Source organism: Xiphophorus maculatus, chromosome 18, assembly GCF_002775205.1.
Source record: "Xiphophorus maculatus strain JP 163 A chromosome 18, X_maculatus-5.0-male, whole genome shotgun sequence".
NCBI lineage: Eukaryota > Metazoa > Chordata > Actinopteri > Cyprinodontiformes > Poeciliidae > Xiphophorus > Xiphophorus maculatus.
This window is the reverse complement of record NC_036460.1, coordinates 26,718,724-26,744,576: the sequence shown is the minus strand read 5'-3', so window position 1 is coordinate 26,744,576 and position 25,853 is coordinate 26,718,724. Positions and strand designations below refer to the sequence as shown.

Genomic DNA, 25,853 nt, shown 5'->3' with positions numbered 1-25,853 from the left:
AGAAAGCAAGATGGCTTTCAGGCAGCTGAAGTCAATGAGTCATACTCCATGGAGCTCCTTCAGGGGGGTTTGAAAGCCATGGTAAAATAGATCATGACAGACGAGCAGTGTGATGCCAAATTTACAGTGGATACAGAGAGGCTAGGTTCAAATAAATGGCACTATGTGTCATTTTTCTTTCAAATATTAATAAAATTTTGATGCAAACAAAATGCCAGTTGCTTTTTTTTTTTTTAGATTTCTGTGTTGTATTATATTTGGTCTAAGTCAAGTGGAAGATAAAACATGACATAAACAAAGTATACCCGAAAATGAAGCTGATGAGTGCTAACTGTAAATATTCTTCTGTGACATTTAACACAAAAATGAAGAAAATTAGTAAGCATCAACACCAAGTTCAATACTTTAAATTCATCAGGGATCACTTATACTTTGGTTCACCACATAACTGCATCTGAATATTACAACTATGAGCTGCTAAACTTTTATGAAAATACTTTCTCTGTAATAAAACCCCTTTTTGGTTACATCGGTTACAAACACTTGGATAATTATCAACGACAAATGGCTTGCTCTTTTTTACAGAAAAAGAATGATTTTTCTGTAAATAAAACCATAAATAAATTCTCCAAAGCAATGTCTCCTTATGAGTATATGCAGGGAAAACTGACAGGATGTATTACATATAAAAATATGTCTAGAAGATAACAAATAAAATCATTTCTCCTGGTGCAGGAAGGAGGCTCTCTATGCTCTAAATAGTAAAAGATTAGCAATCATTTCAAGCTCTTGTTTGGAATGTAATTGTATTTCTCCCATTTATAAAGATAAATCATCATACATTATATTGTTGAAAAGTTTCAGTAATTTGATTCATAATGTGAAACTTTGAAATTATATTGGGTTTTTGTTGTTGCTTTTTTTACCTAGAGTTACATATTTCAAGTGTTTATTTCTGTTCATTTTGATGACTATAGATTAAAGCTAAAGGAAAAACAAAATTCATTTCCTCCCAAAAATGAATATAGCAAAAGACCAATTTAAAAAAACACAAAAGACGATATAGGAATTTCAGCCAAATGAAAAGTAAGATCATGTACTTGGCCGTCATATTAACGTCCCAAGTACTTAGTACTCTGCTGGAACTTTGTCAGTGCTTATCTGATTACACTGGCCACTCGTAGTGCTTTTACGTGACGGTCACATTCACCCAACTACAATCACAAACAGGGTCATATAAGGATTTAAGTACATTTACGTGAAAACCCACAACGTTCTGATTGCAAGAACACCACTCTTCCCGCTGAGCCACAGTTGCCAGATACTGCATCACGCAGCATTGGACAAAGGTGATGAGGTCTGTATCAAACCATTTTGACAAAGGTCTGTGCAAAGTCTTGTCTGACTAGTCTAAAGTTTGTTGTCGTGCTCTATGCGGAAATGCACTGAGACAGCAATGTTGACATTTCTTTCCAACTAGTTTGCTTCCACTATCTGGTTTTTGTATCAGAAAGGGACATAAATACTTTTGAGGAACAATTATCTGACACGTTGACGAACTATGTACATTTGCATAATTCTTCCCCAAATAAGTCCTATAAAAAATAAGACAGGCAAATGGCTTCTAGTTCCTGGATGCAAAGTGAAAAGTCGTTCACAGAATAGGCTGTCGGCAGAAAAGTGTGGCACTAGCTCCATGAACGTTTCGTAAAAGCAAACTAGAGAATGCATGACGGAAGCGGAAATCTTCGCATGATGCACACTGTGCCTCACGTGGTCTTTGCCATTGCATGAAATGTGTGCGCAAATATTAACGTCCCAAAACCTTGTAACTGTGTGTCGACTGTTCGATATCTATCCTTTTTTTTATTAGTGCTATGTAATATTCCATTTCCTAATAAGTTGGACTGTGAGTTATGGGTATTAGATATAAAAAGTAATCATGATAATGAACAGGAAAAAAAATGCTTGAAATATATCACTCTAGCACTGTGTGATGAATCTGAGGATCAGTTTACAAATTGAATTACCTGAATAAATTTAATTTACTTTTTACTTAAATTTATTGAAATTCACCAGACAGCTTTAGAGGGGGGAATGGGATCACCATGTCAACCTGACAGACAGAAAACTACTCTCCAGACACAGCCAACCAAAAATGTACAATAATATTCCTCCATTCTCTAATTATGCCGCTATAAATTGCCGGCACAATGTGTTCAGCTCACGTCTTCATTCGTTTAATTTCTAATTACCACTGCCAGCATCTACTCCAAAGTTAAAGGGTAAAGTTGAAAATGTGAGAAGCATTTATAACATCAGAAAAGCGTGGCTTGCACCTCCTCACACTCTGTGCATTGATTAAAAGCTTGTCAAGTGTTTCACAGAGAGCTCAATCTGTGGTTCAACAATAGCCCACAATTGATTTTCATCACTAAACCAAAGGGTTTCAAGATAAGCATTAATTTCATTGCATGATGGTAATCGTTGGCCGACATGGATTTTGCTTTATGTTAATGGCTGCTGAGCAATATAAGATGCCAACATGCAAAAGACAAATCTTTATTGAAGTTGTATTACTTTCTGCATCGTCTCGTTTTACTTTTATAGAGCATCTGTCCACTGTAAAAAAAAAAAAAGTAAAATAACTAAGTTAATTAAAAACAGACTGTAATTGTGTGTAGCTCAAAATCATATGAATACAGTGCTGCTAAATAACCGCATTGTGAATTATCTAAAAGGGTAAAACGCCAGCTTCATCTGACAATTTAATTTGTATGTTACTTTCCAAGGCAGCTGCTACAATATCCAGAGGCTTTAGCATTTCAAAACAACACCCAAGAAATTGAGTCATGCAGGTGTTTTTCTTTTCTTTTCTTTTTTTCTTTTTTTTTTGTTCTAGGCGAGCTGTTACCGAGCCCAGCAATATCCAAACACCCTACAGGCTTTCAGAACGAATCTCATCCATCACATCCACTCCAGCAATGTGGAGTTAACTGTAGTACCTCTGCCTCTTCGATGGATACTTCAGCTACACTTCCTGCTCAAACCTCTGGTTTGAGCAGGAAGTGTAGCCAGGTTCATGAATTCCACTAAGTGCAGCTTTTGATGATACAGCCGGTTAATGTTAGGAATCCACAGGCCTAAATAAGAAAAATACAACCTAAATTGGTTCTTCATAGCCTCTGGAGATTGCTTGCTTCCACGCCCAAACGTCACTGGCTACAGCTGATTAGTTATGGCGTCTGTGTGAAACAAGGAATGGAGTCTGCAGTAGATCAACTAAATGTGTTTTGTCTGGGGCTGGGCAATATGGTGAAAAAGGAATTTTTATCATGATCAATTTGCACTTTGATTATAGTGCAGAATTTAACTGTGGTGTCATGGTGTACCTGTGTGCTTTTGGGAGGTTAATTTGCTTGTGTTGACTTACTTTTGAGCTGCATTTATGTGGTCAGAATTCATATTTATATGCACATAACACATCATTACATAAGCAACGGAGGGCCTCGATTTTTCACGTCTCACTTACATTCTGGTCCCCTTCAGCTGGCGAGCAGCTGGACTCAGTGAAGATGCCGTGGTCAGATCCATTTCAAATTTCACTGAGAATAATCAAGCCTCACATTTGAGAGTGAAAGGCTATATTCACTGTTACTGTAATATAATATTCCCACTGTCTTATTCTATCTGCCTTACAACAAACACGCAACCTTAAGTTACCTGCTAAAAATGATCAAAATGTTCCAACAAAGTACTTATATGACAGATTACTAACATGAGACTGGAAAGCTGAGCTGATGTTTGTGGGAAATCAGTCAAAGTAAAACAAGTTTCACGATGATTTTTAAGAGAAAACAAAATCATTGTGGAGTTTTTGCACAAAGTGAAGTTTTTGTCTTCTCAAGCCAGCATTAAACTCGGTATTCCCTAGAAATTTGGATCTTTAACCTTACTGTGAGATTTCCAAAACGTTCTTCTAAGTCCAGAATATTCCATGATAAAGGATGTTAATGGGTGATTGTTTTTACACATGATAATCTGGTAGACTTGCTTACATTAGGGACCAAAATTGTTACAGTTTCAATTAGTGCGGTTCGCTTTCACACGGCACTGTATCAAACAAATTAAACCTTTCAACAAAAATGTTCACTCTCGCCTGTGGTGGCGCTGCACCAAGAACCACTAAACAAGACACTGAGCGCAACCTTCTTCTTCACAAAATGTAAACAAAAATGGAATGGCATCAAATGTTCGTGGTTGTAGGATTTCTCTTTTGCCTTTTGTAAAAAACCACGACCCATTTTTCCCGCTATGGCATTTGATTTGACTGGTCTTACCCGGAATGCCCTGCGCTAGTCCACTTCCTGCTTTTGGAGCAGTCTCCGGTTTGGCTTGGCAATTATAAGCATTAAAATTGCGTTGAAGTTTGCTTCAACCAGAGACCTAGGTTTTTAGGCAGGCCACAGTTCAATGTTTTCGGTCCCATAAAAGTTTGATTGCGTATTCATGCCTCCCCAAATGAATGAGACTGTCTAGGCAAATACACCAGAGTGCAATTAAAGCAAACTAAACAGGGCTGGTATGAAAGCGTCCTAAAGCTCAAAAGGAACCTCTGCTGCACTTTGCTCTGCCTTCTTATTATCTCCTGAAAGTCACACTCTCTCACTCACAAGCTAAATAAACTTCAGACATGTCTTAATATTGCGTTTATAATAACTTGCTGCTCATCTAACCTTCCTCTGACTTTTTAAGCACTTCCCTAATAGTGAAAATACCTAGCTTTGAGTTGTCTTCACTCAGTTTTAGTGCTCATTGTTCACATGAATGTTTAATAATCAGAAAAAGACAAAAGCTGTTGAAATTTTGTGTCTGACAGCAATTAAGCTGAAAATCAGTGGAATTCTATCAACAGCCAATTTCTAGGTGCTTCAGTAAAAATAATCAGTAAACTCCATAAAATTACTTCTTTGGTTGGAGGTTACAGTTAAAAGAAATTAGGAGCAAAAGAAAAAAATGCTAATGTCACAAGAGAGCAAGCAGTGATGAGACAAATGTCAGGGAGATGGTGCAATTTCCTTAATTACTTATTCATTATTCATGGGGATCAATCGCCAGAGGCCTTTGTCTGCTGTCCAAATAACAAAGGTCACAGTGGATGTTAAGATTTCAGGCTGCCCTGTGTCAAAATTATCAGCCTGCTACAAAGTTCCTACTAAATTCAGAGAATCGTTGAAATATTTCAGTGTCTTGCCTGTGAATGAAAATAAAAATTGAGACCGGAATCTAAATGAATTCAAATCATGTGATCAGTGTGTGACTGATAAATGTGCCAAAAAGCATCTGTACTATGAAATAACTATTCCTATTGAATATGACTGTACCTAAAGCTCCCAAATTTGTAGATACTAAGCAAATGTGAATAAACAAATTTATCCGCCTTGTCAAAAGTAACAACCTGATTCAATCTCAAGAAGGGATTCATGAAATATAAAACCCAAGCTAAGTCACAGTAAAGTGCAAAGATGCTTAAATAGCATGTTTCCCCCAGGTCAATCATAAAAATAATAATGTAAAGTGTTTTTCTTATGGCACACAATTTTTTGTAGCAAAAATAACACTACATTTTAACGCCTATATTGATTTTAAAAACTATAATGGTAACACTATTTGATGCCTTTAAAACATGCTTGTGTATAATTTGCAGTTATGTTCTATAGAAAAATGCAACAAACAGAGACTCCGGCAGCAGAAAGTGTTGATGTCTTTTGAGAGCCCGACACAAACATCCCTTGTAGATGTTAGAGATTTAAAATGCGATTTCCAAATATTAATTCCTTCCACTGAAAGCAAATCAATCTACTAGAGGTAATGGTTTTGTACAGTATTCTCCAGGGATTTTTCTTTTACACAACTGGTGAGTGATGTGAATAGTTCTCTCTAAAAAAAGATTGTGGGTTTCGACCAGGCTAACCTCTAAAGGGGTGAAATAGCATTTGAAAAATTGCTTTAAAAAATGCCTTCTATGCTGTGGCATCATCTCACCCTGGAAAAAAATAAAAAAATAACTTTTTCACACAAAGCCATGTAGGTTTGGATTTTTTCTTCTCTCTTAACAATAAAAACTCTTATTTATAAGCTGCATTTTATGCTTACTTGTGTTGTGTGACTAATGTTTAAGTTGTCTTGCTTTCTGAAACATTAAAGCGTGAAAAATATAGGAAATCAGGAAGGGGGCACACCACTGTGTATCGCCATGTATGCTTGCATTTCAAAAGATATTGTACATAGATCTAATCATGATATTGTACATAGATCTAATCATGAGGAAAAGAAAGACACCTTATGGAACATCAAGTACAGTACCGTCTGTCTTGTTTGTGAATTCACAATGTCCTGCCACACTGTGACCAGGTACTTAGCTTTTCTGACATCATAGTCTTTTCTTCTTATTATTATTTGTCCATAAAGAAACAACTGACCTTCTTTAGATCAAATTTAATTTCTCCAAGATTTTCATCAAGAATTGATTAACTGAAATAATGAGACAGTAGAAGATCAAGTAAGTTTGTGCAGTATGTGTGGCGTATGATAAGTGCGGCACTCAAGTAGCTGAGTTTTTCAACAGGTTGGTTTATGTGGTGATAAAATAGTGTAAGCTAGCATTAAATGCAGAGTAAAGTAATGTGGGGCTTTATTTTCTAATGGTATGTCTTTAAACACCCATAAAATGAAACATTGAGCCCCAGTAATGTGGCATGAGTATAAGGCAGATGTGGGTTGAATGTCTAAAGTCAGGAAACTGCAATAGGAAAAGTTCCTTAAATAAATTTGCCAATATCTTGTCAGAGTAATAAAACTGGAACAGACACAAACTAAGGCTGGAATAGGATCTATGTTTATTTTGCCACTACACACAGTGAGGAGGATGGTAAAGAAAAATAAATAAAAAAAAGTTGCTGTTGTCAGAAAAAAGTCACAGCTGGAGAACTGCAGCGCTTTTTTTTTCTGTGGAGGGTGATGCCACTGCGACAAAAACAGGATAAAAAATGAAAGCCTTTTTTCTAATCTTTACTATGGTTACAAATTATGGATTGTGTTAAACCATTTCAACAGGAAGACACGTTTATAATAATAATAAAAAAATAGATTAAGGAAATCATTACAAAGTTTTTATTATTTTCAATGTAATGTGTGTAACTACTCCAAAAAAGACAAAAAAGAAAGAAAGGAGACAATTGGGTTCAGTTAGCAAATACCATCCACATAAAAAAAAATACCTCTGACACAAAATCAAATGCATGTAATAATCACCGTTACCATTTCAAAGTGGATCCTGAATGTTGGACGGAAAAGACGGAGCTGGCAACTCTTCCCTGGAGATTGTCTTATTAAAGTGATCTAATTAGATTGTTATAAATAACCCAATTCTTTCCAGAATGACTTTGAATGCACTACTTAAGTCACAGACTTATTTTTGACACAATTTTGGCTTCATTATCTTCTTATCAAAATTATTTTAAATAATTTCCCTGACATTCAAAGACACATTCAAAGTACACTGAACAATATGCTTCAAACTCCTTTTCTCCCCCCCACATTTCATATTTGACTCTAAATATAATTTTCTCTTAACATTGCAGATCCAATTTGCAGTATTTGACAAGAATGTTGACTAGCTGCCAGATATTGTGAGGCAAGTCAGCGGAATAGCACACAGCAGAATCTGAATTACATTGAGAGATGAAACTTCAATAGATCTCTGACCTGAGAGAACAAGTGGGCGTCGTTTCTTCCCAACACTTGGGAAGAATTAATTACCCAGTAATCAGAGACAAAAAGATAATACAATTTCATTTTAATTTCTACAGAATAGCATCCCTTAAGTGCCACTTCAAAAATAGCTTTTTCAGGAGATGAGCTGAGAGCCATATGGAGCAACCTTTCGAAGAGCAGCCGACTTTTAAAAGTGGAGTTTCCAAATATTTTTACCAACCAGGTTATTAGCAGTAAAACCCATTTGAAATAAATAAATAAATGCAAATACTATTATATTTATTTATAATATTTCGATTTTAATTTCACTCCAGTTACGCTGAAAAATAATCACCGGCTTGAAATATTCTGTTTATTCTGTGTTATGAAAATATATGTCTTGTTATCCAGTTAGGGTTTCCATTTTTTCATGAGAAAAAGCTGCTAAAGTAATCTTGGATATTTGACCTCTTTTTAAATAGATCATGACCCAGATAGGCAGAAACAAAAGACAAAGTAAAGACTTCAATGGTAGAACTTATTGAAAGCAATGAGTCAGTAACCAATAAGCCAGATATGCCATGCTAAGATTAAGAGTAGAGAGGAACTCAACAGGGTCAATGTATAGAGAACTATAATGTGTGTCAGCAATTTCCCTTCCTAAAACCTAATGGCTGGGTTGGCAGCTTGCACTTCAACCCTTTAGCAGCTTGCTTGCAGGTTTTAGGTGTAACCCCCGCAGGTGGACTTCAAGCCCCTTTAGCCTCCTTTCAAAAATCACAGAGAAACTAAGGAAGGAGTCTTGGTTTGAACTTTAAGAACAAAAATCTTAAACATCTTCAAAGTTCTAAAACTGTGTAGGACATGATGCCAGCTCAAAATGCTAAAATCTAACTAGAGACTCTTCACACTGCATAACGCAAGATGCCAGACCTCACAGCTTGTTGCTACAGCACAATCTCGTCCAACAGAACAAATGGTGACATCGGTGCAATGATCGATAGACGGCAGGTTTTGGGTGTGAACACTCACTCAAACTCTGTGGATTCTGAACAGAGGGTGGAGAGTATCAGGAAAATGAGACAGATGTGTAAACACTTCTGACAAGACATAAAAAGACAATTTTCAGATATCTCTTGCAGCAACAGTAAAGATGCACAATTTCCCAAGAAACGTTCTGATGCTGCTTGAAATTTGTGGTAGGCTATCTCAGGAAAGTGGTAAATTGGTGGCTGGTGAATTTGTAACCCCAAATGCCCACAAACCAACAATTTAACCCTACAGCCAGAGATTTTCTACCAATCCTTTCATGAGAAAAGACTTTAAGACAGCTCATGCTCAGGACTGAGTAAATCTATGTCCATTTTACTCAGCTTTGGAAAGTTGCTTTTAGCTATGATGATATCTTCCAACATGCATTGTCCATTTGACTCGCTACTGTTGAATTAATTGCAATATTAGGTAGGTAACTAATGTAATATTACAAACTGCATCACTTGTGTTTAGTTTACCGATATAAATCCCAATCAGATATTCATGAACAAAATCAACTTGATCTGGAGTCAAAATGTCAGAATTATTCATATAAAATAGTATTCTGTAACAGGAAAAATATTAATATTGTGCGTATTGAACTTATACATCTTGTTAATATCAAACTGTGACATTACTTGCATTCCAGATGTAGGGTTTTTTTCTGAATGGTGCTCTACAGGTCCTTTTTTTGCATAAAACATATGATTTAAATCTCATCACTGTCATTTATTTATACTATGTCATTATTAATTGTTGTTCATTTTCTGGATCAAAAACTAGCAGTCATCAGACGATTTGTTCAGAGTTGTTAGATGCAAGGCCTGTGAGGGAAAAGCCACTCAAAGAGAACAGAACTTTTAATTGCTAAAATAGTTTCTATTTGAACTCAAATTAAAAGAGCTGAATTGCACAATTATGCCCAATTTATTGATGAATGCTTAGAACACTTTGAAGATCATTTTAATACACATTATCACTGTGTGAAACAGAATCAACTCCAAGTTCCCAGGCAATCGCTAAATCTGTAGAGAACTGTAATATTAGACAGTTTGCCACATTTTATGGAGTACATAAAAATGCCTGAGGCGTAACAATCCAAATGTCCCTCTCCTCTATGCATAGTGATGCATCCCATAGTGTTTCAATAATGAATGCACCATGATGTGCATGCATGAAGGGACGCATGCTGCTTCCCTTCATACTACACAAAAGAAAATGAGCGCTATATCATTGCCAACAGCATGCTGCTCTATTGAAGAAAGATAAGACCCCATTTTCTTAAATCAGACATAGTTTAAGCTCAAAAATACTGTGAGCTTCAGCTGATGAGGCTCATCTGTATCACTTGTAAAACCGGGATGCACTTCTCTCTGTTGCAGACAGTGGCACGACCATGGGCTCACCTTTTCTTTCAAGGGTCACTTGGTCCACAGACAAGGCAGTGATGACTCAGTTTAGTCTACAAGGAGCCCGGGAAGGTGCTCTCAGTTTATAATAGCCATTGGAAAAAATAGGAAATTAGTCTTTATTTGCAAGTGAATAGCTTTGAGAGAAAAGCAAATACATTTTGTGAGGATTTACATAAAGGGCCGGTAAACAGGAGCAGGAAAGAAAACAGCCTCGCTGAAATGGTTGAAGTGTTTTGACCAACGTCGTCCTGATCAATGGATATGAAGAGGCGGCCCCCTCAAATCTGTTACTGTGATATCTGGATTGTATCCAGATGGTTTAATGAAATATGAAAACCATAAAAGACATAAATTAATCAAACCTACAGAAACCAAAATGCTACAAGGAACCTAGCTACACATGGAAGAGTGAAAGGAACCAACTGAATCAGAGAATGGTGGCAAACAAAAGTCTCCAGCTCTACAGCGACAGCAGAAGTTAATAAATGTTCAACAAGAGTCCCTTTTAATGAAACCACTGCCATACAGGAAATAAAGAAAGATGTGAGAGGACGTGATGTGCACCACTGTGGAATTTCTGCACGGTCTCTGGAGCTTTTAAAATTAGAGAACAGCTGAGGCAGAATGCAGGTAATTGCATTAGCAAATGAGCAAACTTGATTCAATAACAGCCTGTTCCATTTTAACTGTGCATTATGTTTGAGTAAAGTAATATACTGAGTAAACTCGTTGCGCATCCACCGACCACATATGCCAGGAAATGGAAACGTTATGTAGTGCAGACTTTTTGTCGATGTGACAAAGCATAAATTTTTCCTAAATAGATATTTTAATTTTAATCTGGGCAGATACTGAGCTGTGACAAGGCAGTATCCAAAGACTAACATACATTTTATGACTGAACTTGAAAATTGGACACGTTATACTGCTAGCACTTAGCATTCATCAACAGGTGGAAGTAAGAGTGTCGCTCAACATAATCAGCCAGCTGGAACACAGTGCGTTATAAAGCAAAAATATAATTTAACAAAGCTTCGAGGCAGATAATTTGCCTCAAGAAATATTATTAAATGAGGTACTCGACTCATTTGAGGAATAGTGACAGCCCTAGTATTAGCTAAAGGTGGTGTCAAGAACATCAGTAAATGCATTTGGATCATGTGTTGCACAAGACAAAACGGGAAAACAATGACAAACCGTTTATGTAATAATCCTATTCAAAACATGTGATCAAGGAGCTAAAAATGTTCTACCAAAAACAAAAAGCATGATGATACTGCTAGGAAAACAATGGCCAGAATGTCATATGAACACACAAGTAGTTGTCTAAAATACAATTTGTGGGTTGATATACCAATAAACAAGCATTTTGATCTATTCATTTCTGGATTTGACATCCTTGAACTTGGACTACAAAATTGCTGAAAGAAACAAAGATGCCAGATTTGTAAAATTGGCTAGCCAGAGGACCATGACCTTGATTAGCAGTTCTGCGGAAAACCGGTGTTGGTATGAAATTTACAAACTCTTGGCCTTGAAATTTTTCTTAAGGCTAGCCAAAACCACAACTGTAAATCCTTTTTAAACTGCAACCTAACTCCTGGCTCCATTTAAACAAACCAATAAGATTTTTTTTACAATTAAACTGTCAAATGTGGCTTTACATACCAAAGATGAGACACATCTTGTAAACAAGGTATCAAGTTGTAAACTTGAAAATATTTAATATACAGATGTTTATCTGCTTGTACATCACACAAGACGAACAGGCGCTAAGTGACTTCAGTCCTTCACCTCCACTTACTAAATCAGTTAACTTTTCAACAGGATAATGACTTTAAAGATGCAGCCAGAGCAACTGTAAAATAGTTTAGATGAAAACATATTTATGTTTTGGTTCAAAGTACTGAGATCTGATTGAATATCTGTGACAAAAAGTGCTGTTTCTAAATGTACTTGCTAGATGACACATAATCCCAAAGACTTTTCATTGGAAAATTACCTAGAGGTGTGAAAACTTGTGAAAGTAACTACAATGTCTAATTGAGCTGGTTAGCCAAGGAAAGCCTGATAAGTTTACTAAAAGGTTATTAAACATCTCTGACACAAAGCATTACTTGTCTGCTGCACCTTGTATATAATGTAAACAAGAGGTAGCAAATTAGAGAAATCTACATGGGGGCCAGTGCCAATTTTACCTCAAGCTGTCCACTAACCGTATAATTTTTAATTGCTACTTGACCAAAACAAATTGAATTAGTCCCTGAGACAGCAAAGAAGTGGAGGAAACATCAGTGGTCTACAGTTTTCCATAGCTTTGTATTGTCCAGCTCTAAAGCAGAGAAAAGCCTTTTAATACCAAAAGATGTGCCAGCTTAACTAAGATTTAGTGCCCAAAGGGATCATGTATTCGTAGGGTGTGCCTTCCGTGGGTTCCTTTGATAACGGACAAAGATGCATAGCTCTAATTTCATGACAGAGACGAAATCTTACCGGGTTTCCAATTAAAAGAAAAGCAGGAGGAGTTTGAAATTAGGATTGCATTCTTTAGCAAAGAATGCAAGTTTTCATTAATCACACACCGTAGGAAAACACACCATCCTCTCCCATGTACTTCTTATTCTGTGCAGCATTTAATCTATTCTATACTCATGAATTAAAACTCATTAATATTAATCCCTAATATGAACCTCAAAGGTTGGACTTAAGGACACCACTGCCACAGAGGCTAAACATTTACAAACAACCGCTAATCCCCCGGTCAATCTCCCCTCTGCCAGGAAAACCCTAAGGAGACAATGTGTATGTTCCTCGTGCGGTGCCACATGGGGTCACGCGCACATGTAAAGTCATCTATTTATTGTCCCGAGGCAACAAATCTCCTCTGAACTCTCTCAGACCTGGATCTGTCTGTTCCGGTCGCCATCACCCAAAGACTCATGTCCTGACCAGAATGATTCCCAGCCTCCCCCACACTCATTCTTCCTTATTCCTGATCAAAGTGTTTGTTGTTTTCATGTGTCTTGGAAGTGATTTTAGTTTGATTCATATTAAATTGTTACTCAATTGACTTTGTAATGGTAAAGCCGAACAATATATTTGTGATATGAATGTGTAATTGCGAAGGGCTGTTTGGTCGGCTATCATCATATACGATGTGTTTAAACTCTGCTTGCCAATAACACCTTCAGCCAGTTGGGTGAATTTCCCTGTCCACACCTGAGATTAGTGACCTACAGAGCTGTGAAAAAGTAATTGCTTCCTAAATGTAACAATTGATTCTGCCATGCTCCCTAGCAACAAGGGTGGTTTTTCATCAAACATTCAAAAACCATCTTTTTGTGTCATCACAAAACTCTCCTAGCAGTTTCCTAAATGTTTTAGGGATAATGGAATTGGGTTTTTTTAAATTAGTTTTTTTTTTGGTCACCATTGACTGCTACCATGAATGCCCTGTTAGTCCACTGACCTTAAATGAAGCAAGTGAAGCTGGCTTTAGTAGTTGTTCAGGGTCCTTTTATGACTGCATGAGTGAGTCATCAACACGTTCTTGGAGTAAATTTGATAAACCAGTAGACCATCTACTGTTTGGAAGGCTCTTCTTTTTGCGTATTTTTTTGACTTGTGGATAACGTCTCGAACTGAGATTTGCCATCTCTAAGCAGCCAAAGTCGTACAGATTGTTTTTTTGTTGTTTGAGGCCTCTTAGCCTACCTTGTGTCGTCAAAGTGTTCAATTTCAGTGATTCATTCTACAGGTTTGGCAGAAATCATTGCCTGAATGTTGCCAAATTTGTTAAAGACAAGGATACATTAAGCATAAATAGATGAAATTGTGTCATTATTAAATGTGCATCCATATTTTCTAGTACTCCATTGACCTACCACATAAAACAAATACCTAAGGCAGCTGGTTAGGTCTTCTAGTCTAGTCACCTTTATGTTATTCTTTTTGCTATGACGGGAAAAACAACAGCAACTGAGTAGAAACTATAATATTTTACTTTTGGTTTGATTTCTCTGACAGGTTTTCTACAACAACAAGCTTTTTATTCAATTTTACAGAGTTGTGTTTGACATTAGAAAGCACAAATCTCTTTAGTTTTGTAAAGTTTGCTGAAAAACAGAGTGACATTTTTGTTACAGAGTTGGTAAAGAGGTGATCACTCCCCCAACTGCACTGATGCCATTATAAATTTTGCCACGCAATAAATTCTGGCAGTAATTATTGAAATAAACAATAATATTGTTATTATTGACACCATTTATAAGTAATATGTTGATAAGGCATAATAATGCAAGTTCACCCTCTCAAAAAACCAATAAACTTTAATTGTGTAAAGAAAACTTAACACGGGAACTGAAACATATTTTAAATGTCAAAAAATTAAAGACAACAACCAAAAACCATAAATAAAATGGAAATAAAACAACAAAAAACAAGCAAAACTGGAAATAAAATGGATTCTGATATTGCTGTAAACAAAATTTCACTATCACAATGGAAATTATCTAACTCATTTTAATTTATCACCCGACTGATTAATTGCTTACTGCGACAGGCTTAACTGCAGTAACTTAACATTTTCACATAGTTGCAGTTGGTGGGAACAGAAGTAAATTATCCCAAAGAGGATAATTATTTAATAGAAAAACAAATAGATTTTGCCAGGGAAAAACAGTTAAACCAGAACGATTAAATAAAAGCTCTGCTGCTTGCTTTAGGGGGGAAATCTAGTTTATTTTTGCCTCTGTGCACGCTAGTCTGAAATCATTGCTTTTTATCAAATTGGAGCTGCTGGACTCGCAGCCGTTGCTTATAGCAGCGCTGGCTCCCATCCGCACAAAGCTAAAGTCAGTCGTAAGGAGGGCTGGAGCTTTCCTAAGTCATCCTGCTTCCATCTTGCTTTGGAAACAGAGCAGCACAGAGCTACGTCATAATTTCCACATGACTGATGATGTAAGACAGCCTCAGTGAACCAACCCTACTGTAAAGCACAAAGCCGCTTTCTCCTATTCAAAAGGTGCCATATGGTGAGACGCAGAGACGTCCCACGATTTAAAGACGTTTAGAACTAATCTCTTATCTAGTCTGGCTTCGTTCTCTCCGTCTGTAATTCATCTTTGAAAATGGATCCATGTTTACGGTTATCAGTTGGAAGAGAATCAATTACAGGACAGGGAACAGAAAGAGGGTTAATCCCTCCTGGATCTCAGTTCAGTCATTAATGCTGCTAGCAATCCTGCCCTACAACCAGCAGTTTAAACATGAGGATTTTATTTCATTTACATTCAACTACTTACAGCCATACATGTCATTAGCAATGACTATTGCTAACATAAACGCAAATATTGCTGGATTTAATTGGATACAGGTTTATGCAAAGACACAAGGTAATAAGGAAGAACTTCAATAAAAAGTTTTGCCATTAGGGAAATTATTAAATCAGGTTTTTCTCAAAGTATTCTAGGATAGTATTTTATTTTAGGATTTCAAGAAAAGAGAAGATTACAAATATTCACATTATTTGACACCGCAACATATTAAATAATTTGGCTAGTAATTTTAAAGCTGTGTCAACTTTACGTTGCGCAATTTTCCACTCACTAATATCTCTCCCCTAAACACTCACCCACGACTCTTGATTTGTGATAATTTTTGACATTATGGCTCACAGCCCAGAGTGCCTTTCTGTTAGGGGTGGCACAAGTCCTTCAGAAAAAAAATTAAAAAGAAAAGAAAAGGTTGTCTTTCATTTGTGCTTGAACTGTTGTCTATCTGGGTAGGCACACAGGTCGAAACAAAATATGGCACAAACGAACATTCTCTACAACTAGGAATTATTTTTAAAAAATAGTGTTAAGAATTGAGATTTATTATGATGATCATCCAGGAATTCGCAAAATCGGCATCATGTTTGGAATGGTTACCATGTGAACATTATTTGAAATATCAACTTATTTAAAAAAAAAATCAGTTATTAATTGTTTTGTTTTTTTTACAATTACGGTTTGTTGCTTAGTGGAACAATTCCTCTGGTGTATTAAAGAAACCTACTTGATAATGAGTATAAATGTATATATCCTCTTTATTTTGCCAATTTTATTACTATTACAATAATGACCACATATACTTGAGTGTGTGTCCCAAGTTGAACCAAGTGAATTTAGCTATTCCCATGATTTTTGACAGATTTGGACTGCATTTGATCCTCGCCACTGTGATTTTAAAATGTTTACACAAGTTAAACCTGATCTGGATTACCATACACTAATAATTTACTCTACCAAACATGGTTTGGAATGTAGGATAATAATTCCTGTGAATGCAAATGAAGGATTTTCTGGGGGGGGGTTGCCTTTGCATCACCTCAAAATGGCAACCGTGAAAAACACAGTAGCTATATAAATGGTTAGAACTGAAATTTCTATATTAAAAGGTACTAAAAACACTGTTTTGATTTGTATATCTACTTTTTAACAGATTTCCTAACTGACAGACAAACATAGAAATTCCAAAACAGTTCATAGATTTTCACTTCTTCTAAACGGTCGATTGTGCACATTTTGTACTTTTTTATTCTATATAACTGCACATTCCTTTGGATTGGAGTGTGCTATATTTAATAACTGTATAATGTTGTATTTTTGCTCTTACTGTACAGTACGTCATTCGTACTTCTATTTTTTATATACGTTATACTGTTATCTTTGTGTGAACCTACGTTCTTCAACTGCCTGTCACTTTACTGCTGTTACACCTGAATTTCCCCACAGAGGAATATATAAAGTATATATATATTCTTCTATTCTAACTAAAATGTAAATAAAACGGGCTTTTGAATAATAACTGAATTATTATTAGCTCATGTGTATCGACAAATACCAAATTCTTACATAATAGCACATTTCTAAGCCATTTATAGCTCCGGGGCTCATTTCTTTTAGTTTTTTTGACCAAGCTTCCTTTCAAAGAGAGAACTAAATCTTTAAAGATAAACATTTTTTCTACATCTCAGCAAATTTCCCCTTGAAAAACTAAGTTTTCTTCAAAAATTCACAAGTACTCAGCAAGTTACTATGTGGGTTTCCAAGGGGTGTGTTTGAGTTTAATTGGTTGTACTAAATGGTTTTCAAACAACTAGGAGAGTTAGACCCATTTACATAAATGTACACGGTGATACTCAAGAGGTTCTTGCGGTGTCATTTATTTTTCTTGATATTGTACCCCCCAAAAAATTATGCAATGAGGGCTGTATTACCATGACAATGCAGAGAGACAGCTCCACTCCCACTGAGTTTTCCTCTCTAGCCCGAGGAACACCCCTTCACATCGGATTGTACATGAAGGATTAAAAGGCTAACCCACGGAAAATCCTGAGCCTGGTGTAGCTAAGAGCACTACTTCTAACATAAGCGCCACACATACACACACACACACACACACTTCAGGAAAAGAAGGAGAGAGAGAGAAAAATCACCGGCGTTAATCAAAAGAGGGCGTGCAAAATGTCATTAAAATGTAATTTCACACAAACTCCCTCAATTAGACTTACGTAAGGGCGCGTTTAACAACTTAGAGGATCTCATTTCAAAGCCTGCATCGTGGCGTCAGATTACATAACAGATGATTCAGAGTGGAAGTTGTGCTTGCTGTGCATCGGGTGTAACCCACGACTGCCCCTGACAGACCCTTGATGTTCATGTGCATTGCAAGCCCCACCTCCAGGATGTCATCATCATACTGCAAACGGACAGGTGCACGTCAAAACACGTTTGTTTTTTTCTTCATTTATTACACACACACACACACACATATATATATATATATATATATATATATATATATATATATATATATATATATATATATATATAATTTTTGCACAATTTGTATCCTTACAAGTTAGTGACACGGTGTGCTTAGCGTGTTCGTTTCCGCGCACTTGTGTTTGTGTCCACACACACACACACACAAACAAAAGGGAGCCCCAGCATCACTCTCCATCAACAACAAACACGTCCCATCTGAGCAGAGAGCGCAACGGCCCACGTAGACACGACTCTCAAAACACAAACCTCAATAATCCCCGAGTCACCCTTCGCTATAAACACCGCGCTCGCACACGATTTTAATAAATCGTCCTAATTTATTTACTGTGTGCAATAATGCAAAGTCAGCGCAGAGGTTGTGCCACGCGAGGAGCAGCGGGTTTTGTTTTTTTTTTAGCAACCAGCTGAGTTGTGCTTTCGCGCGCGGGTGTGCATGTATGTTTGTTTGAGAGAACATGAAAATGGGAACAGCAACAACAACAAGAAAAACATCAGCCAGCGAGCTTTCTTTACTGGACACACAGCTCTCCTGGAAGCTAATTAGCAGCAGTCGCAGCACCGTCGCACCTGCTAAATAAAAGAGTGCCTGCGGTCCTGGACCACAAATAAAAAGAATTGGACGGAGTATTCAAAATAATTTAATAAAAAAAACACGTGAAAAATAGCATGTTAAAGATTCTTACCTGTGCTGCCCACAAGAAGCAAGGCTAAAAAAACATTCCTGGTCTGGACCATCTCAACTCCCGAGCGACGTGAACGTTAAACGGCGTAGCGAACGTTTAATCCCCGCTCTGCTCCCTTACAGTGATGCTCTCCGGGCTTCCCTTTCTTTTCTTTTCCTCCTCTCTCTCTCTCTCTCTCTCTTTCTTAGCAACTGTTCATCCTAATCTTTACATCTGCGCTCGTCGATTTTAAGTGTCAGTGGCCGGCGTCTTTGATGACAAGCAGCGGTCAGAGATAAGCAGTGATGAGCGCCAGTGCACAGTTCAAAGTCTGACTGACAAGTGGAGCCTTCTCACATCCGCGAATTACTCCGCGCGGGCGGAGAGGAGAATCTGCCGCTGCTAAATAGTGCGCCGGGCTCAAAGACGGGCGTTGTGGTGATGATGAGGAGGAGGAGGAGGTGGAGGATGATGGGGAATCCCCAGTCATTGCAATAATAATTCACTTTGCCCATTACACATCAGTAACAGTATTTATATATATATATATATATATATATATATATATATATATATATATATATATATATATATATATATATATATATATATATATATATGTGTGTGTGTGTGTGTGTGTGTTATTTATAATTTGGATGCTTATAAACCCATTCTAAATGTATGAGTGGTCTGTTATTAAAATACATGACTTTTTCTTTTGCAACGTAGATGCTAATACTGGATTGTTACCTACAATTGTCATCTCTTAGAAATAAAGGTATTTTATATTTAGCATACATTATATCCAATTTATATAAACACTAAAATTATACATACATATATATACAGTACAGACCAAAGGTTTGGACACACCTTCTAATTAAAATGGGTTTTCTTTACTTTCATGACTATTTATAAGGCAAGAAATCCCACTTATTAACCTGACAGGGCAGGTTGACCTATGGAGTGAAAACCATTTCAGGTGACGACCTCTTGAAGCTCATCAAGAAAATGCAGAGTGTGTGCAAAGCAGTAATCACAGCAAAAGGTTGCTACTTTGAAGAAACTAGAATATAAGGGGTATTTTCAGTTGTTTTGCACTTTTTTGTTTAGTGCATATTTCCACATGTGTTATTCATAGTTTTGATGCCTTCAGTGTGAATCTACAATGTCAATAGTCATGAAAATAAAGGAAACTCATTGAATTAAAAGGTGTGTCCAAACGTTTGGTCTGTACTGTACATATATAGATATAGATATATATATATAGGCATTGGTACAAAATGGCCAAAAATGTGCCAAGAAAATATCCCCTTCCCCACAGCTCCTCACCTCACTATCATCATTAGCCTGAAGCAGGATGGGTCCATGCTTTTATATAAATGCCAAATTCTTACCCTTGCGTTTGGATATTGGAGCGGACGTTGAGACATATTAGAAAAAGCAAAGTCTTCTTTCAAACTGTTATTGACCAATTTTAATAACTGCGGAAATTGCTTGATACTTGAGATGGTGTTCTGGATTTCATGTTAGTGAATCAGCTGCATCTAAACCACTTAGATCAACTCAGGCCAAAACAAATGATCTACCATCTATTTAAAGTACCAAAAACAGGCATGAATTGTGGAAAAAAAAAGTATTGCTTCATCTAAACTATTTTCAGGTTTTTAATGGGATTGTGAGATGTTTTGTAAATGTCTACAAATGCACAACAAAAGGAAGGGACACAACATGCCATAAAGGTTGGTTTGGGATTTAACAAAAAAAACAACAATCTTAAGTATTTAAGTAGGCTGTTCTCTGTTTTACTTTAAAAGAGGGGGGCGGGGGGGAGACATTCATAACTCACCGGATTTTAGTCACTGAATTGCACGCAGCCAAACCAGAGCAATTTCCCACATTAGAATGTTTTACAGCACCACTTTCACTCACATACTTCCCAGACCCCTCTCCCCCAGCCACTGACCTAAGGACGTCTCTTGCGGCACACTTTCTCAGGGTGGAAATTGAGTGAAGAAAACAGAAGTAAGAGAGAAGTGTGTCTGCACAGCAGGACAAAATCACACTGTAACATTTGGACACCCTGAGAGGGCGGTTTATTTTTTTTATTTGCACAGCTGGGCTGCAGAAAAAAAAAATCCAATGGTTCAAACTTTGATAAACCCAAACCAATCTGTGGGCTGGGTGAGAATGCATTGTGGATGAAATCTCACCTATTTGCCTCAGCCCATCTTTGCACAGGAACGTTCTCCAAATGTCCCACCACATGGAGTGTGGCGCCAGATATCTTATACTAGAAAGCTTTTTTTTTTGTTTGTTTGTTTTTTTACTAACGTTAAACTTAAAGCAGCAGAAAGAAAAAAGGTAAACCCTGTGTGGCGTAAATGGGTAAAGTCTTGACCGACGTTTGCGCCTCACAGAAAAAAAAAGTCAACAGAAAAAAGTATTTTTTTTATTTTGAAAACTCCCCTGCAGCCCTGATGTACAGTACTGTTGTATTTAGTGCATGCTGAACTTAATATGCATAAGAAAGCCATTTTTGATTGAAATCTTTCTTGTCATTATGAAAGATGCTGTAAGCTAATTTTTTTATATATTTCTTTCTCTTAGAGGATCACTGAAGTTTTTGAATTGATGCGTGAATCCAAATCGCATTGAATTATTCAGAGCTGTGGGATCTCCTAGGTCTGGTCAGCTAAATTCTGTATGAAAAGTCCATCTGGATGTGTCACTTTCTGTTTGTCGGAGGAAAAATGAAGAAGAAAGCTGCCTCTCCCTCTGAGAAATCCGCCCTGCAGTTCAACAGTGTTGGATTAAGTTGCAATGTTTCATTTTCTGCGAGGAAAAGGCCATTTGTCAAAATTTTCTTGCACGAAAAACATTTATTAAACAGTCTCGGGTGAAAGTGCCTTTCATCCAACATATTTCTTCTATTTTGTAAGTTTTTTGACAGTTAAATGTGTCAAATGGTAAAATAAGGTTTAATATCAGACAACGATAACCAGAGTAAATACAAATTAGTTTTCAAATGAGAAAAATAATGATTAATCACATTTTTCCACATGAATTATACTTATCATTCCTAACCCTAACTACCAGACCTTGCAAATAAAAAAAAAAATCACCTAAACAGAAGCTAACAACATGAAGCAGGTTAACATATTTCAAACATCATTTGTCCCAATTAGTCAAGAATTGAAGAGCAGACGGAAAAACACACCCATTGACATGTTTCAGTCCGGAAATGTTTACAACACCGTTTCTAAGGCTTTTAGAACTTTAGTGAACTGCAGTGAAAGCCAATATCTAGAAATTGAGAAAACATGACAACCTTCCCAACGGTGGCCAACATACCAGAATTTCTCCAGGAAAAGAAAAAAATCAACAAATAATCTTGGAGGACCCAGAATAACCCAGAACGACAAAGCATGGCAAGCCTCACTTGAACCGAATGAGGTTGGCCTCCACGGATAAGGAGTAGGAGCGATGTTGGGCAAAAATAGCATTTGACCCAAGTGAAGACGATTAACCCAAAAACCATTTTATAGCACAATCATGTATAGCACATTCAGTTGTCCTGAAAAGGCTGTATATGTTAAATATGATTTAATAGAAATGTTACTTTGTAATTTAACGACTTGAAGTTGGGCCTCTGTCTCTTTAAAAACTGCTACTCTCTCTGAAACTCCACCTTCAGGAAGTCATCATATCCTCTATTAACCCTTATACAACTTGTTTCAGTGAGAAGTAGCTCGTATGATTAGCTCAAGTTCCACCAGGTGTTTGCTGATTGCTGCTGGCTAGTCTGAAGGAATTGAGAGAGGGAGTCGGAGCAGGAGCATTCGCAGCTGAATGGTTGCCACGGGAGATTAAAGGATTTCTCAAACATGCATGAAAGAATCAAGGCGACACTCCAGCTACGTTTTTGATTGGGAAATTACTTTATAACACAATGCAAGGTTCAAACAAGTACATTTTACATAATATACATAATAATAATTTAGGAATGCAAAACTAAACACATTTTTCAGTGATATTCTAATTTATCGATACCCCTGCACAACCAGCTGTGATCTTATCCTTGATTTTGATACTTATCATCTTTTACGTGGTCAACTATCTAGATCTCAACTAAAAACATACCAGCTTCTACTTAGGCATAATATTTCTTGTTGAAACTGGTTCATATTGGCAGTTCTAGCAAGCTACACCTAGAAAGTTAAGCTTTATTCCCTTACAAATCCATATGTTTGTATACTAAGATGTATTTTCTGTCTCTTCCTGTGTAAGGATCTCTCTTTTTTCCACTTCTTTGATTTCTCTTACACCCATTAGCGCCACGAATACTTATGTAGCACACACACATGCATGTCAACACACAGCCTACGATGCTGCATCCATCTATGCTTCAGCTATCCGTCCATTCCTGCATCTACACATATAACTGTCTCTTCAGCCTGGTCTACATTTCATACATCCAGCGGAGGTTTGCATGATCATCCTCCACTGCATGTTTTAAAATAGCCTCGGTTACCTCCTCCACTGCTGGAGTGCGGGGCCTCATACAGTACTGATGTGAACATTGTTTTCTGGGTCATGGGAGAAAAGCAGAGGTCGACGGCGCAGAGAATAGAGCGAGTACGACATATTCAGCGGGTAACAGTGCAACTAACGAGAGAAACAAGGAAGCCATGATTACTTGATGGTACGGCTTCGCGGGCGCAATTTAGCATTTTCTGAGTAGGTTGTAATTTCTTAGGGTTATTATTGCTCAAGAGTTACTGGCAGACATGTAAAAAGAGACCTCTGCCCCCCCTTTTTTTTACATTTATTTAGAGGGAAATTTTGATGCAAGAAATATTTGTCATCCAGCAAAGTCATCAGTAAAGACTCCTATAACGTCAAAAGGGCTACAGCTAACGGTTATCTTTGTAATACAGAATTGTCTATCAACTATTTTGCCCAAAAAATGTTTTTTGCCACTTTCTGCAGATCTTTTTTTATCAAACCGCTTAAGCTTAGTTCATACATTAAACATTTTTAAGAAAACGTAAATAAACTATTCAATTACATTTTTAAATAGCGAATAATAACAATGTTTTTTAGTGTACACTTGATCAAAGGACGCACCTGCAGTTAAAAATAAATACTTTTAAGATTAGCATGTGAAAAAGTCAACCTCTCCTACTTGACTTACCATTAATGCAGTGTGGGGGCAATCTGTTCAATTTGTTGATTAACCTGCTAATAACTGCATAGCAAAACACGCTTAATAAGAGATTGTTTTTACAGATTTTGAACCGAGCGAAGCTAAAACTATGCTTCTTGAGGAGTTTTGGACAGAACACATTTACAAACGAGGAAGGTATTTCATTTTAAATGCTAAATGTACATATTTTTGTGCTGTTTTGGCTTAATTACTGCTGCCTGAGGGTTTTTATACCCCAGTTTGACAATTAATCCATTACTAAATTGTTCTTTCAGACATCAATTAATTGCGATTAATCTGATTGTGTCAGCCCTCAAAGTAAATACAGCTGAAACCATTTTGTCAAAGTATGTAACAATGTTTTCTCCACAACTTCCTATTTTAATTGAATATACATAAATAATAATAACACATGTGACAAGGAATCTTCTCTCTTATACTTTTAAAGTAAGATAATTTTATTTACATAGCACATTTTCAGCAACAATGCAATACAAAGTGCTGTTTGTTGATTAAGAGATATGTATTGATCTTTATGAATCTGAAATTAATCTGAAATCTAATAATTAAACAGCTGAAACATGGCTGGAACTGTGACGAGAACGGCAGAAGGAGAACCCAAGTCTGTCTTGCGATCACGTACAGTAAAGGAAAGAATAGGAATGGTTTTAAAATGATATGTATCTGCAGAAAAAAGTACCATCTTTGGGTTTCCAAGACTCCGTGGCAATTTATTTCAAAGCTCCAGGTCATAGATTTTCTTCTCCTCTTCCCAGTAAAACTGGCCCTTACACAAAAAAAAAAAGAAAAAAAATCTTGTGTCTGTCAGATCAGGAGCCCAGGCAGATTTGCTCCAGTTTCGCTTTCTTTGCTACTCACTTTGCTTTGCAAGACGCCTGTTCTGCCTGCCTCGGCGTCACTGTGCGTTATAACAGAGCGCTGTTCAACAGGAGGTAAAGGTGTGCAGACACAAATCGATACTGTACAATATGGCATCTCGTCAAACAGATTCTGCATAGTCACTACGCTGCGTTTAACAGCCTCAGTCACCCTTTGCTGGAGGCGAGGGGCTGCGCAACACGAACCAGAAACACGCACGTCCGTACACACCCATTTCATTTTAAAGGCGACGCGTTTAATGAACTGCTAAAAAAATTTTAAAAAAGGAATTCCACATTTGATCTTTTCCAAGGCTTCTCATTCAACTGTCTACTTCTTTTTTTTTTTTTTTTTTTTTTAGGTTTTCTGCTTCACAGATAAGCCGCCGGTTTCATCAGGGAAATTGTTTTTCTCCCTCTCTTGTCTGTTTTGTCCTTCTCTAACAGCGTCCCGCTTTCTCACATGTCATCTTCCATCCTGCTGCTCAGTGTGTTATTGCGTCTTCAAAAATATTGTGCTGTAGGCAAGCTATGTGCCATCCACAAACCCGATTGGGCGATTTGCTTTTTGTAATTCCTTACAAAGGTAAATTTTTCCATTTAGAAGACATCTATATATTTACAGAATTAAAGCCACAAAATTAAATGACTTATTTATTTATTTTTGTCAAATGATCACTTTGATTGCAGTGACTCAAACATCCTTCAGCTGTTTTGAGTCACCTCAATCTGTTGGGAGTCAAATTATGAGGTGTGTGTGATGGTTTTGCTCATAGTTGGCTAATCAGTTCTTTTTTTTTTCTTTTTCTGACCAACAAGCCATGTGCAAGTGGTTATTGTGCAAATGGCAATTAGTCCTCCGAGCGGAAACAAGCGCAAATTACTAAGTGAGTGAGAAATTAAAAACGATTGTGATCAAAATTAATTTTTGTCAAAAAAGGATTCTAATTAAAGAGCAGAGCAAAAGCTGAAGTTTTTATTTTATTATTATTTTTTTATAAGCAGAAAAATGAACGGAAAATTTTAACTCCGGCGAGTTCTGTTGCAAGACTACACATTCTACAGTGCCTTAC

At 36.9% G+C, this 25,853-nt stretch overlaps 1 protein-coding gene across 12 annotated transcripts in view; it reads right to left on the bottom strand.

Annotated features, from left to right (window-relative positions):
- Positions 1-19,063, bottom strand: part of ncam1 (neural cell adhesion molecule 1) — a 109,318-nt gene extending 90,255 nt beyond the window's left edge. For all 12 annotated transcript variants that reach the window (XM_023352001.1, XM_023351999.1, XM_023352008.1 and 9 more), the window contains exon 1: positions 18,715-19,063. In XM_023352001.1, the coding sequence (XP_023207769.1) occupies positions 18,715-18,766 (52 nt within the window). In that variant the 5' untranslated portion in view covers positions 18,767-19,063. The remainder of the gene's footprint in view (positions 1-18,714) is intronic.
- Between the last annotated feature and the right edge of the window lie 6,790 nt (positions 19,064-25,853).